Raw genomic sequence first — 13,359 nt, forward strand, 5'->3', positions numbered from 1 at the left:
ATGGCCCATGGCCTCTATCTGGCTGCTCAAAAACGAGATTCTGCGGTATGGGACGACCTTTCCTAGACTACCAAGGCTTCAAGAACCCCATAGTCCAAACCCAGACGTCGTCCCGCTTTCTCCCATTTGCATTCCCCTTTTCCTCCAATTCTCCCCCCCTTTCACCAACTTCGTCGACAGCGGCTCGCGTAGTGAACCGAGCGAAGTAACAATGCGACGAGATATTCTTTTTTTTGTCCGGCCCAAGATCTGAACGTATTTGTCAAGAAGGTGCATCTCGAAGACAGCAACGGACTTGCAATACAAATGGCATTCACCTCCGTCGACTTCTCGAAAATAGCAAAGGAAGTAAAGCCCAGCGCGACTCCATGGGGTCGAATATTTGTTGCCGTGGTGATTTCACCAATTCTTAGCGAGATGGGCAAGGTTCTCGCTTCACCACGGCGTCTCCAACCAATTTACTTCTGGTTGAAGAGACCATGTTGCTGGGCGCGAACAGCATAGTCATACTCCTCGAGGGCTGCAAGCCTAGTGCCGCGGTCGTACTGGGAACGACGGCGACGCTGCTCTTCGCGGAAATGCTGGCCGGCGTTTGGAGTGAAGAGGCCTGTAGCGGTTTGCATGATTAGTCGATACGGGACACCAAACCCGGCCAGGAGCGTTTGCACTTACCGATATGCTCAGCATTCTCGCAACTGCGCCTCATTTTGGAGAGGTTGTCCGGCTCCGGGAAGGGTTCCTCCTGACCAGCCAACTCAGGTCTGGGACCATTGACGGTGTAATAGAGCTAAAGCTGTCAGTCATGCTGCTTGGTGTAACCAACAAGGGTATATACCTTGGGCCGGTAATGAGGAGCCTCTAACATGACGGAACTGTTGCGGAACTTTTGGACAAGGCAATCCTTTCCTTGGATGGCTTGTTGAATGTGTCAACATCAGTTCTGGCTTCACAAAGACACCGGGGTGGAAAAAAAAAAAAACCTACTAGCATAGGAGATCTCGGCGACCTTGTCACTCTTGAAGCAGTTCCAGCGCTGATTACCCCGCGCATTGACGAACTATTCCAGAGTTAGAGGTAACGGTTCTGGGAATGAGACGGAACAAGGGTTGATATGGCTGTAACATACATCGATTATATCCAACGGCTAGTCGATGGTCAGCGACGCCGTTTCCGGATGCCAGGGGGTGGCTGGGAGGGAGAGGAGACTTACGTCTACGAAATTGATAAACGCATAGCCAACGCTATAGGGGCCTCGTCAGTTCGATCACACCAACATGAGGAAACCGTCAAAACTTACTTGCAGTCGTTGGCAAAATCGATACGCAGATACATGAAGTCGTACTTGCCCCAGCTCGACTCGTCGATGATGCGCTTCAACATTACTTGGTCGACCTTGTTGGGGATGTTCCGAAGCATGATCTATCTTTGTAAGCTAACATAACATGAAACAATGCTATTTTTATAAACGTACAGTGGTTCGGACGTCGACGCCGTCCCGAATTCGATTGACATCAACGTGGTTGTGATGGCCGGCGTTGTTGAAATTGTGTGACCTGTTGGCCCGCATGGCGCCATGACGGCGGCCGTCCAGGCGCGCATAAGGTTGGATGCTCCTGGGGCTGGTGAACTCGCTACGAATTGCCATGGGTGTATCGGGGGGAGTCGTATTGAACAGAGGTGCCATCATAGGCATACCTCCGGAGATGGGCGTCATAGGCGCAAGGTGAGAAACACCCTGGCCGCGTGTCGGAGTTTGATCGAGCATAAACCGATTCGGTCCGGGAGACTGAAAGCTGTTGCAGACGACTGGATACATGGCAAACTGCTGAGACTTGTGAATTCCAGCAGTCGAATGACTGAGACGGCCTGAGGTAAAAAGCCCAGTAGGCTGCTGGGCCCCCTCCGAGAGAATCATCTCCCCTCTCGAAGCACCAAACGGGCGGCTGTTATTCTCAAGTGGTCGAAACATCTGTGCTGCCTCATCCGGTCGACAGATTGTCAAGATCAAATGGACACCCTACGGTTGGTTAGAAAAAAGAGTCAGGGTGTTTCAAATAACAAACCATGGTAAGCTTACACCCAGCGTGGTTCGGTTGAACTTGTCGACGACGGAGATGGCGACGTCGGCGTCCGAAAACTCGACCACACCCCGGAAAGTGTGGTTGTTGGCCGCACTCTGACTCAGGAGCGCAAATACTTCGCCTTGAGTGTCAAGAAAGGTATGGACAACCGTCTCAACATAAACAGCGCCGAAGTTGACGCCTTGGTCATATGCGGTAATCTGTACCTTGCCGTCGCAAATCGGACTGACCTGGGCTGATGAGTTACAAACCTGGGATCCTGGTCAGCAAGAGGAGAAAGCATCCCAACCACGAAGATACATGCCTTATAGAACTCAGCCGCAACAATATACTTGGCGCACCAATTGGGGGACCCAAGCTGAACATTTTCAAGGGTGTTGCGGGCATCACGCACGTTGGGAAGATAAAGGAATACCCTGCCTTCGGCTGCAACTGCGTGGCGTTTGCCTTGGAACGGCAACCCGAATCGCTCCAGCTGCTGTACACACGGTCAGTATCATGCATTCAAGCGGGGTTCAGGTTGTTAGAGCTCACCGCAAGATAGCCTTCGACATCAGTCACGGAGACGGGATGGGAAGGCGAGTATATGACCAGATAGCGAGAGATGCCCATCTCGGAACTGAACTTGGCTGTAGGCTGAGGGGCTAGGAGCTGGCGATTGGCACCCATGGCAGGACCCGTGCCGCTCCGCATGTTCAGGGATCCATGGGCCACCAGAGGAGCCGAGACAGGCCGGAACACCAATGCGGTCGGCGACAGCTTGTGCTGAGCCTTGGCTGCCGTGTTCGAAATGAAGGGGTCCTTTTCAGCAGCAGCCGTGGTGCTGCTGAAGCCCTTGGGAGTGTTGGCATGGTACTGAACAACGTGGCTGGAGGAGCCATCGAGGCTAGCGGCGGTTAACGGCTTATTGGGCCGGGCTAAATTGTCATCGGGAGAGAATACGGTGAGTCTAGTGTCAGGTGTGTTTTCGTGTTTGTATGAGTCGGCACCGGCACTCGACGAGTGGGGAGAGGACGGGTTGAGCGAAGCGTCCCGCATATGCGCCATGGTGATAATCGCCGTGACGCTGAATCGCTGTGTGCCTTCTCGGCGGCGCTTGCGGTCTGAGGAGATGGGGAAGTTGACGGTGATGCTGAATGGTATCAGGTAGGACCTGGCGAGAGAAGAAGGGGATGAGGGTAATTTCCGCACCCGGACTTGTGATGGGGGAAAGAGAACACCGATGGGCAATCAAAAGGAGATTTGCGGAAGGTGAGGTCGGAGCAGTTCCAAGACTTCCAGAGGTTCGACGCGTTGACAGCGCCTGGATTTGGAAGGAACGTAGAAGAAGAGAGATCGACGAATCCTCGAGATTCGAAACAAGTATATGTAGAAGGTAGGACTGGGTCTCTTGAGCAGCCGCAATGATTTCGATGATCAAGCAGATCCGAAAGGCTGAAGTCTCCTCTTCTTGGGAAGACCGGAACTGGAAGGTTGAAATCAAACACAGGGAAGGGATTTTGTTCAACGCATTTCAGAAAAACGTGGGCTCTTTCGAATGAATTGCTCCTTCCATTATTAGGGTTTGAGCCTGAGCTCACGATCAGGCCATCGCCGAGACGACGATGTCATGCGGCTGAAAAAAAGGTTCTGGTAGACTCTATGATTGCCCAGTCAAGATGCCAGACTTAGTCTCGGCAACTGCAGCAGCGGGCGTCACATAGTTCTCCTTAGCAGTGAAAAGCAGGACACTGAAGACAGGGACAGTCGGGAGTCAGAGCAAGCTCGGTTACGTAGTAATCGAGCTCGAATGCGGGAGTGAAGGAATGAGACTACAATTCAAGGCTGTAATAACAGCCGTACAGAAGTCGTGAGCCAGGCCAGTGTGGTCAAAACTCTATTGGCGCCATGTATGGCTCGGACAGCTAAGCGGGGAGGATGTTTTTCAAGTTATTGACCCCAGGGCGTCTTTCAGTCTTTGAATTTAAGCGTTCACGATAGTCTGACGAACCGTCGCCATGAGAAAAGAAACTGAAACACTTGGTACTTAGTAAGGACTTCAAGATGCAAAGCATCCCTCATTGTTTGCAATGTGAAGCCGTCATTCAATGTTGTTGAGTAAACCTTCCGACTTCCATGTGCAAATCCAAAAGGAAAAGGGGAGGTAACGTCAACACAGGCATGCCAAGCCATCTGGACTCCTGAATTAGTACCTCGATCTCTACGAGGTATGTACTCCGTACCAACCTAGTAACTATACTCTGTAATGCATGTCCCGGGGAGAGGCATGATAGGGATTGCGGGTCTGCGGCGATGGTGATTGAGGCGCATAATGATTGGTTGAACGCTGTCGCGAGGACTGGCAGGGGGTCTCAAGGCTCCACGATCGGGAACCAGCCGTTTTCCACACGTCCTGCATCTCGAACCCTCAGGACAAGGCAAATGGCCACCCCTGTCGCTTCCCCAGATTGAGCCTGGGGAAGCTAGTTGCCGGCACCGTCAGGGCTGCGTGAGGCTCGCACTGTGTCGTCAATCAAGCCCTTGATTCTGGCAAAAATGGACTGGGTACAGGCGCTTTCCGCTGTTTCACAGCCTGGGAAGGCGATTCAGTTGAAAACGAATATCGCACGCTTGAATGCAGCAGGCTTAACTCCGGCTGAGCGGCCTCGGCCCATGGCAAAATTGAGCACAGATTCCGTCATTTTCCTCCTGTGTGCTTACGGAGCCACTCGTCCTCCATCAACTCCTTCGCCGAGCTGCGTTTTTCTGGCTCCCACTGCAGCATCTTGCGCATGAGGCGCAGGAAGGACGCCCTGTCCTCTTGCTCTCCCCTAAGCGTCGTCTCCCTGTCCTCAAGCGACCGTGCGGCGGGCAATGGAATCCCGGCGCAAAACTCGCCCGTGCTCGAGAAGAACTGGCTGCTGCGGTTGCCCCGCGCTAGCAGGCCTGGCGGTGGCGGGCCGAGCAGCGCAACCATCTCGGCAAGGTGCGCGCGGCTCCGGTATGCCGCGTGCTCAGGATCGCGGCCGCTGAACAGGTGGCCACCCTCGAACACATGCCAAATCTAGTGTTGTGTTTGCGTAAACCGTTAACATTCAGCCGTAGCGAATCATCCAATCATGGCCAGGTACTTACCATACACCCTACGTTCCAGATATCAATACTGTATGTCCACGGCGCCTCGAGGATAACCTCGGGTGCGCGGTATGCGTCCGGCTGAACGTCTTCGCGGTGCTCCCGGCCGTCGTCCAACAGCACGGCGGAGCCGAAGTCGCATAGTACCGGATTCGCCAGGTTTTGGGGCACAGCGAGCTCGCGGGTCAAGTAGATAAACCGTCCATCTACTTCCTTCCTAGGCGACGGGCTGTTGAGTTCGTGCTGCTCAAACGTGGTAAACACCGGATCGGTAGCCCCTATCCCGAACATGATATTATCGGCTTTGATGTCTGAAGGGGTCAGCCAGCTTCAAAAACCAGCTATCGTACGTTATCTGCATGTGCCTACCTGTATGCACAATGTGGCACTCCGTGTGTAGGAAGTCCAGTGCTCGGAAGAGATACTTGAGAACGGCGGCAAGAACCAGCGTCGGTAGTCTTTGCGCGGGATTTCGATGGAGTAGCGCGAGCACGCTGTCCCAGAGTGGCGGATGTACGAGGCATCGATGCTGCCCGTCCGGGCCCTTCACATCAAAAGAGTCAAGAAGCGGGCGGACGGCAATTCGGCCGGGATGGCCGCGCGTAGCCGCGTCGGCTATGCGATGATAAATGTTGATCTCGTCATCTAGGTGCTCCCCCAGTGATGAGGTGAGGATAAACAGCTTCAGAGCGACGTGCCGACGGCCACTAGAGGGTGTTGAACAATAGGCGGAACCAAAGTCGGGAGAACGGACTCACCTCAGGTCCCGAGCAAGCCACACGGTTGAAGTAGTGCCATAGCCCAGCTTGCCTACGACTTGGTAGCGATTATGAATGACGTCTCCAATACGGACAGGGTAGTAGCGAGCCGCGAGATAGTCTGGAATGGTCTCTTCTTCAATCTTCTGGTGTGGTGCAACCAGGGTGATGTTTTCGGTGGGAAATTCGAGAGGCTGCCACACAGGGCGAAAGGACCGTAGGAACGAATTAAGCATCGGAGATAGATGGCTCTGCACCACTTTGACGGCGGTCGATCGGAGCCTTGTCGTCACCATTTTCAGTAGCTTCAATGAGAGTTGAAACAAACCAGATGAAGCAATGCATGTACGAGGTATGATGGGTAAGTTTGACCCCCTGTCTGGGTATCAACAGGGGGCCTGACAGGCGGGCGCAGCGCAGGCGCAGGCAGGAAAAACTGGTGGTACACTAGAGGCACAAGAGGTTTTTCCGAGAGATCCCTGTCGGTACCTGTGCAGGGGGTGAAACTCTGGCTCCCTACCATACTCCGTAGTATGTGTAGGTAAGGTAAGCGTGCCAGTGCTTTGTGCGAAGTATATGGATTACATAGTAAGTGACGTTTACAGCAAGAGCTTGGCATTCTGGTAGTTAACCCTGAACTGGCGCACAGACCAGCAGCGCCTCGGGGTGCTTTAACCCTGGCAGCACGCAGTCGCGCATCAGGACCAACTCCCAAACAGCTTGCGGAGGGGCACGCTCGGTGGATGAACGCCAACTCGTCACGGTGTTTAGGGTCCGCGTACTATGCAGCGACCGTTGCGCTGATGCGCTCCATCCAAAATGCCGAGGAAAGCCCAAACGTGGGATGACTATGACTCGGCTGTCGCTCAGGTTCGTTAGTTGCCGCCATGAAGAAACGCCCATAGAGGCCCTGTGCTCTCTGCACATTTACTTAGCATTTACCAATCTTGCAGATTATCCTGGCGCCTTCCGACTCCGAGTTCCTAGACCAACTGATACCCGTTCTCAAAGATGCTACGACAAGCAGCCGCATTGGTTCGCTCGTGCAGAGCCTATCCCAGTACGCCGACGAGCGCGAGAGCGACATCGAGCGCATTGGCCTGACCAAGCACGAGGAGTTCCTGAATTCTGTCAACCAGCTACAGAAAGTGCGCGAGGGCACCGTGGCGCTGACCTCCGAGATCCTGGACCTCAATCAGTCGATCCAAGCAAGCACCGAGAAACTCGCTGAGCAGAAGCAGGCCCTCGTCAACACGCGGGGGGTTCGCCAGAACATCACCGATGTGTCGAACGCCCTCGAGGAATCCCTCAAGATCTTGCACGCTGTCAACAGTGCGCATGAACTCATCCGCAAGAAGAAGTATTATGCTGCCCTCAAGTCCCTGGAGGACCTTCAGAACGAGTACCTAGTGCCCATCATCCAGAACAGATTCGCGACCCAGTACAAGCTGGCCGACATGATCCAAAAGTCGATCCCCGCCTCACAGAAAGTGATTTCGGAGGCAGTCATGTCGGATCTGAACACGTGGTTGTTCTTCGTCCGGGAGTCGTCACAGTTCTTGGGCGAGGTGGCCTTCTTCCACACACAGGAGCGGAGGGCCAGGCAAAAAGGGCGAATAGAGGGCAACGAATTGTTGAGCCGCTTCAAGCTGAACTCAGCCATCGAGCTGGTCTTCGATGAAAACGATGAGTTCGATGTCCTTAATAACGAGGAGATCACGGTTGACTTTACCCCGTTGCACGAAGCGGTGCACATACACGAAGCGCTCGGACAGATTGACCGGTTCCGTGCCGAATATGCGGCTACTAGGCGGCAGCAGAAGGAGTTGATCATGCCCGCCTCTGAGAACCTCTTCTCCGAGAATGATGATGACGACGACGCTCTCAAAACTTTGCTGGAATCCGTTGCCGGGTTCGCGATCATTGAGAAGGCCACCTTGCAGCGCGCGCCTTTGGCTCGCTCAACACTCGATGTAGGCTCCCATCGGGAAAATGCGCTTCGGTAGCCACTGACATTGGTAGGTTGACGAACTCTGGGACTCGATGTGCCAGGCCATCATCCGAATCACGTCCAAGTCATTAGAGGGCGTAAGCAATGCGGATTTGCTGCTAAAGGTCAAGGAAGACATTGCCTTGTTTATTCAGACGATGGAGGTGAGGCTTCCTGCCGTGGGATGTGCGTTTTCCCCGCCACTCACAATCATGCGGCCAGGGCTGGGGCTATTCCGCCTCCGTGGTGAATAACTTTCAACTTGTCCTGTTCCACAGATATGCCGACTTGCTGCAGCGACGATTCGGCTCAGTCTTTCAAGAGGTGAGCCGGTGGATTCAGGAGACACTTGGTCGTAGCAACTGCAGCAGCTGACAAACATGCAAGATCGTCTCAACGGACGATTACATGCCCATGAACATCAGGACTCGCGAGGAGTACGACAATTTCTACGTGGCAACCCTCTTTGGCGATGAGATGCCTCCTGAAGAGGTCACGTACGTACATCTGATTGGAGGCGGATCGTGTCTGACCGGCTTTAATGGCTAATACCGCTGCAGGTTTCCTACTGTCCTTCCCTTCTCCAAGATGTACCCTTACTGCTGTATAGCCATCGGGGAGTTTGAGCAGCAGTTCCGGGATTTTACTCGGGAAAACTTTGATCACACGAACATCGTGGACGAGACTCTTAGAGAGGTACTACAATGGCCGCATCATTTGTCGATCATAGTTCGCGTCTAACTCGACGGCTAGGCACTGGACGAACTTCTCACCGACATCGTGTGCCAAAGCCTGGTGGAGCAACTGAACTCTCAGTATCTGGGCCAGATTGTGCAGATTCTGACCAACCTCGAGTATTTCGAGGTTGCCTGCCAAAAGCTCGAAAAGCTTCTAATCCATGGCCGGTCATCTACATCGGCTGGGGGCCCAGTGACTCTGAAGGCAACGGAGCTGTTTAGGAACCACAGAAAAACCGCAGAAAAACGCATCTTCGAGCTCGTCAACTCTAAGATTGACGATCTCGTGGACACCTCCGACTACGATTGGCAAGTGTCTACGCCCTCGTAGCCAGCCGGGTAATTTCACTAACAGCGCCGGATCAGGACTGCAACAACAAAACCTACCCAGCCTAGCAGCTACATGATGACTTTGACTCGGTTTCTCGAGAACAACATGTCGTCCACCCTTCTGGGACTGCCCCGCGAGATCAAGGAGCTCATTTACTTTGACGCTCTCAGCCACGCAGCCAACAAGATCCTGGTAAGAGGAGGCCCCTTCCTGCTCCACAACCTCCGTCTCTTGGCGATGAGGATTAACCGGCCTCAATCACCTAGGCCCTCCCTCTCTCCCCAGACGTCAAGAAGATCAACCCCAACGGCGTAGCGGCCATGGCGCTCGATGTGCAGTACCTGACCGACTTCGTCAGCAAGCTGGATAACGCCTTCATGCTGGAGCAGAACCTGGACGAGCTGCAGCAGACGGTGGCGCTGATGCAGTCCGAGAACCACGAGGAGTTCTACGACATTTCGATTCGCAACAAGAAGTATGGCCGGGTAGACGCCGCGAACGCGCCTATCCTGCTGGAGAAGTAAGCCCATGCATCGTTATCACTTTTGGTCATGTCAACGGGATGTCGAGGAGGCAACAGCGTCTGACTGCATGCGATTGTTTGCTAGGATAACTCAAACGGTTGAGAACCCAAGCCGGACTGCGCCGCTCTCTAACTTCGGGTCGCGCTTTGGCTTGAGGTGATGGACGACTTGCCTTGCCTCTTCGGGGATGACGCCGAAGGACGTGCCCAGCAGCCCGAGACTGCCCAAGTCCCCTTTGAAACGGCTGAGGCGGGAACGCGCTGCGGACATGCAGCGGTTAACAACGATGGCCTACTAGGTGTAAGTCATGGGCCTCACTTCGCTGCGACAGAGGTCTCTGGGCGCGTCAAAGCACGAGTTGGGAATGAGAATGAACGCCCCCAAGTGGGGCCAGCTTTTAGGGTCGTCCCTTGGGCGACGTTGCTTCTAATGAGCAGGCGGTAGACAAGCTGAAGGAGCATCCTTATGCGAGCTCTTGTGTTCAATTTTCGAGTGAGCCCTGCTGTCTATCCAGGCATGTCTCCACAGGATGCTGTTCCACTTTTGCCATGCTTTTGGAGGTTCGATTGTTAGTATGCTCGGGCGGGAAGATGCGGGCGGTTTTAGCGTCTTGCTGCCTCCAATTCTCTTTCCATTGCGTGGTAGAGGTAGAGGCAGCCCTGACACCGCAACGCTCTGTGTTCTCAATCGGACAACGGGACTTCTATGCGAAGTATTATCTCGAACTGGCTGGGAATCTGGAACGGCCCTGTCTCGTCTCGTCTCCGAGGTAATAGAAATTGCATCAACGAGGCCAGCCGGCCGCGGTCGACTTCTGCTTTGTTTTTGTGCTATATACGGAGTACTGTGCTAGCAAACTAACTGTGCTGGTCAATTGACGTATCCTGGCCTAGTGATGTGCACCGCAGTCGGCAGTGAGCAGCTGCTTGTGTGTAACCTAGTTTCGCTATAAGATTTGCCCGCGGCCACTACGGGACCGCAAAGTCAGGACGATGCTCTCAAAACCGTACCCCGTACTCCGTACTATATTATATTTGACTAGAAAGCAATCGATCGACAACATAAAAATAGGAAAGACGCTCCGCTACACGTCCAGGTTTCAATGGAGTGGCCCGTGTGCTCTGCGAGCTAGCTAGCACCCCAGTAATAGTTAATTCTGCATTCTTTGATCGGATGAGCAAGGCACCCCCCCCCCCCCCCCTTCTCTTTGTTGTTAGTGCACTCCCCGCAGAACACTTATGTAGAATCCCACCAGCCCCGCATTCTGCCCTGCCCAGACTCCAAGTGCCACGGAATGTAACCACGGCGCGCGCCGTCACATAGTTCGGGTGTGCGGTTTGGCTGTTTGCGATTCGACTGGGTGGTTCCGCACCAGTCCAGACAGGTCCTTAGCGTTGGAAGCAGACGTTCTCCATGCCGTTCGAGGGCTCAGAGGAGCCCGAGACACTCACAGAAGAGTTCGGGAGGTTCGCAGAAGGGGGGTTCCGACCATATCCGAAGGTCCGGACGGACCCCGTGATATCCGGACGAGACAGTCCTGATGTCGCCATATCATTGCCCCGGATGAGCTCGGGGTTGTTAGTAAGGGAAGGTTTTGGGTTCACGTTTTGCTTGGACTGGTTCGGGCTCGATTGCCGACCTGACCCCTGTGTGATCTGAGGGTCTTGTGGCGGACTCGTGTCCAGCCTGAGACTGAGGCTTCAGAGCCGCCTGGCCCTCGGCCCTCATGCCCGCCGCGGGTTGATTTCCCAGCTGATCTGCCCCCTAGGCTCCCTACTAGTCCGGTTAGCCCTAATTCATCTCTCGGGGAGGGCTGCGCAGAGGATTGATCGATTGATTGACTGATTGAGAGGCGGAGTAGTCGTGCTAGGTGCTCAACATACCTGCTGAGGAGGCATCGTCCCGTACGTGTACATGTCATCCACGTTGTACATCTGGGCTTGAGGCTGACCATACGTGGGCGCTCCCGTCTGTACTTCACCGGGATACATCGTTTGGGGCTGTCGGTAATCGGCTTGGGGGCCCATGTTGTGGCCTCCAAGGGTGTAGTCCGGTGCAGCCATGGGATGCTGCCCGGTGTGGTTCGGGGCCCCGACCCCAGGGATCTGCGGCTGCGGGGCAGCGTTTTGCGCGGCGGCCGCTGCTTGGTTGCTCGTCCGCTTGGCGTGGGAGGAAGCTTCCTCGCGCGGCACGATGTCGATAAGGAAGTCAAACATGTCCGACTTGGCCAGCGCCGAGGCGATGTCGCTCCGCTGGAGAGTGCGTCGCTTATTCTCCTCGGCATGGATCCAGGCCCGCATGGTGAGCTCGGTGATGAAGATGTCGCAGCCCTTGGCGAACAGGATTGGGGCCTCTGCAGAGATCATCTTGACCTCGGGGTCTGCCTTCATGACCTTCTTGATCCGCGCGAGCGGCAATTGGTGCATTTTGTAGTCGTGCGTATCACTCTCGAGGTGGTTGATGGTGTGCTGCCAGTACGCCGTAAGGACGTCCTTGTAGTGGCCCGTCAGGCCTTGGTGCACATTTGCCCATGTTCCTGTGTACAGCTCGGACGGCGCGAAGCCTTGCGCAGAGATCTAGCGCCATCATGTCAGCGTTCAGTAAATTCGCGGTCTCGGGTGAGAAACGGAACTTACCGCTGCGCTGGCTCCGTAGTGACCGCCCAGGCTGAGGTCGTAAACGGGCATCTGCCGGGTCTGCTGGCTGTGCTGGCCGTGCTGGCCATGCTGGCCGTGCTGCGACGAGGACGAGTTCGGATCCATGGCGTGTCCTTGTTCCTGTCGAATGCCGGTCCGCAATGCGTTCTGGGTCCCCGTTCACGCGCGCGACAGGAATTCTGTACTATTCGGATGTCGCCTGAATTGATATTGGTTTCTGCGCCTTTTTTGCGATGCACTGGGTTTCGGCAGTCCGCGACTGTATGACCTCATGCCCTGTTAGCGCGTGCATTTGTTTACTTCGCGACTTGTCGCCGCGCCTTGCCCACCATACCGTCGCAATCAGCCTTCCCCTCAATGACCCGTTGATTGGACGGAAGTGATGATTGGGTGGCGCGCCTTGGGAAGGGGAGCGAATGGGTGGAGTTCAAAGGGGTGTTTGAACGACGGGGACTCGCCTGACTTGCGGACGCGAGCCACTCAGCTCTCGTTGCGAGTCGTAGGAGATGATTGGCGAGAACCAGGTTCGCGGATTGGGTGAAGCTAAAATAATGAAGCTCGAGAACTGCCGCAGCGGCGGAGGGAAGATGCTAACAGAATAAAAGCGGGATGAACGTACTGTACAAAGTCACTCTCACGACACGGGATTTGGGGAGAAACGTCGAGCACCTGGAGATCGGGGAAGATGTGATTTGTGCAAGCGGTCAGCCAGCTTCGGAGAGTTGGGCATCAGCGTGGGCGGACAGCAGGTGTGGCGCAGGTTCTAACCCTCCAGCAGAGAATGCGTGCGGGGGATTGGCCGCCTTTATGGCTATTTCTCGAAGTTGCCCCAGCCGCTGGACAGCTGGCACCTCTCCAGCCTCAAGTTGCCCTACCTTATGACGGAATTTCAGCCAATCAAGCGTGCATGGTGGGCCGGCGAGTTGGGCTCCGGGCATCATTGTTTCTCCTTGCCGGGCGCATGGACCAGCCCCGGGTATGGCAAGGGTCTGGTCCGCTTCAAGCAAAATCGGGGAAGTTGAGGCTGCGAGCCGAGAGCCCCACCTACGATTTCTGCTCTTTGGGGATTTTTTTTTTCTTGCCTATTCTTGCAGCTTCACCTCGTATCCGTCTCTTGAAAACTCTCCCAAAAATTCCCAGGAGTACAGCTTCTCGAACCGAGAGCTG

At 54.8% G+C, this 13,359-nt stretch overlaps 4 protein-coding genes across 4 annotated transcripts; 1 reads left to right on the plus strand and 3 right to left on the minus strand.

Moving 5' to 3' along the window:
* Window positions 1-458: 458 nt before the first annotated feature.
* On the minus strand, window positions 459-3,128 carry MYCTH_2118584 (uncharacterized protein; the record flags this gene model as incomplete). Its single annotated transcript, XM_003663319.1, has 9 exons — window positions 459-607; window positions 673-761; window positions 836-858; window positions 985-1,057; window positions 1,298-1,419; window positions 1,472-1,978; window positions 2,078-2,332; window positions 2,386-2,559; window positions 2,616-3,128. The coding sequence occupies 9 exons, from the start codon at window positions 3,126-3,128 to the stop codon at window positions 459-461; spliced, it is 1,905 nt and encodes a 634-aa protein (XP_003663367.1).
* A 1,423-nt stretch (window positions 3,129-4,551) lies between these two features.
* Window positions 4,552-6,331, minus strand: MYCTH_2305224 (uncharacterized protein). Its single transcript, XM_003663320.1, has 4 exons — window positions 5,954-6,331; window positions 5,565-5,902; window positions 5,196-5,506; window positions 4,552-5,124 (listed from the first exon to the last, which is right to left on the minus strand). The coding sequence occupies exons 1-4, from the start codon at window positions 6,247-6,249 to the stop codon at window positions 4,759-4,761; spliced, it is 1,311 nt and encodes a 436-aa protein (XP_003663368.1). The 5' UTR covers window positions 6,250-6,331; the 3' UTR covers window positions 4,552-4,758.
* Window positions 6,332-6,643: 312 nt separating this feature from the next.
* On the plus strand, window positions 6,644-9,613 carry MYCTH_2305231 (uncharacterized protein). The gene is made up of 9 exons (XM_003663321.1): window positions 6,644-6,823; window positions 6,907-7,926; window positions 7,976-8,107; window positions 8,166-8,267; window positions 8,331-8,440; window positions 8,504-8,639; window positions 8,697-8,989; window positions 9,047-9,203; window positions 9,278-9,613. Exons 1-9 carry the CDS (start codon window positions 6,773-6,775, stop codon window positions 9,533-9,535), a joined length of 2,259 nt encoding a protein of 752 aa, XP_003663369.1. The 5' UTR covers window positions 6,644-6,772; the 3' UTR covers window positions 9,536-9,613.
* A 1,108-nt stretch (window positions 9,614-10,721) lies between these two features.
* MYCTH_67051 (CCAAT-binding transcription factor subunit AAB-1-like protein) lies at window positions 10,722-12,941 on the minus strand. The gene is made up of 4 exons (XM_003663322.1): window positions 12,812-12,941; window positions 12,172-12,451; window positions 11,419-12,111; window positions 10,722-11,308 (listed from the first exon to the last, which is right to left on the minus strand). Exons 2-4 carry the CDS (start codon window positions 12,295-12,297, stop codon window positions 11,300-11,302), a joined length of 828 nt encoding a protein of 275 aa, XP_003663370.1. The 5' UTR covers window positions 12,298-12,451; window positions 12,812-12,941; the 3' UTR covers window positions 10,722-11,299.
* Window positions 12,942-13,359: the final 418 nt, after the last annotated feature.

The sequence above is a fragment of the Thermothelomyces thermophilus genome, chromosome 3 (genome assembly GCF_000226095.1).
Source record: "Thermothelomyces thermophilus ATCC 42464 chromosome 3, complete sequence".
Taxonomy (NCBI): Eukaryota; Fungi; Ascomycota; class Sordariomycetes; order Sordariales; family Chaetomiaceae; genus Thermothelomyces; species Thermothelomyces thermophilus.

What these genes read in the sequence shown, in the direction of transcription:
- MYCTH_2305224 (XM_003663320.1), bottom strand. Translation starts at nt 6,249, where the DNA reads ATGGTGACGACAAGGCTCCGATCGACCGCCGTCAAAGTGGTGCAGAGC. An exon ending in TGGCTTGCTCGGGACCTGAG is followed by an intron (nt 5,903 to 5,953) that starts GTGAGTCCGTTC and finishes AACACCCTCTAG; the next exon opens with TGGCCGTCGGCACGTCGCTC. An exon ending in TCTGGAACGTAGGGTGTATG is followed by an intron (nt 5,125 to 5,195) that starts GTAAGTACCTGG and finishes ACACAACACTAG; the next exon opens with ATTTGGCATGTGTTCGAGGG.
- MYCTH_2305231 (XM_003663321.1), top strand. Translation starts at nt 6,773, where the DNA reads ATGCCGAGGAAAGCCCAAACGTGGGATGACTATGACTCGGCTGTCGCT. An exon ending in TCGGCTCAGTCTTTCAAGAG is followed by an intron (nt 8,268 to 8,330) that starts GTGAGCCGGTGG and finishes CAAACATGCAAG; the next exon opens with ATCGTCTCAACGGACGATTA. An exon ending in ACGCAGCCAACAAGATCCTG is followed by an intron (nt 9,204 to 9,277) that starts GTAAGAGGAGGC and finishes TCAATCACCTAG; the next exon opens with GCCCTCCCTCTCTCCCCAGA.
- MYCTH_67051 (XM_003663322.1), bottom strand. Translation starts at nt 12,297, where the DNA reads ATGGATCCGAACTCGTCCTCGTCGCAGCACGGCCAGCATGGCCAGCAC. An exon ending in ACTACGGAGCCAGCGCAGCG is followed by an intron (nt 12,112 to 12,171) that starts GTAAGTTCCGTT and finishes TGATGGCGCTAG; the next exon opens with ATCTCTGCGCAAGGCTTCGC.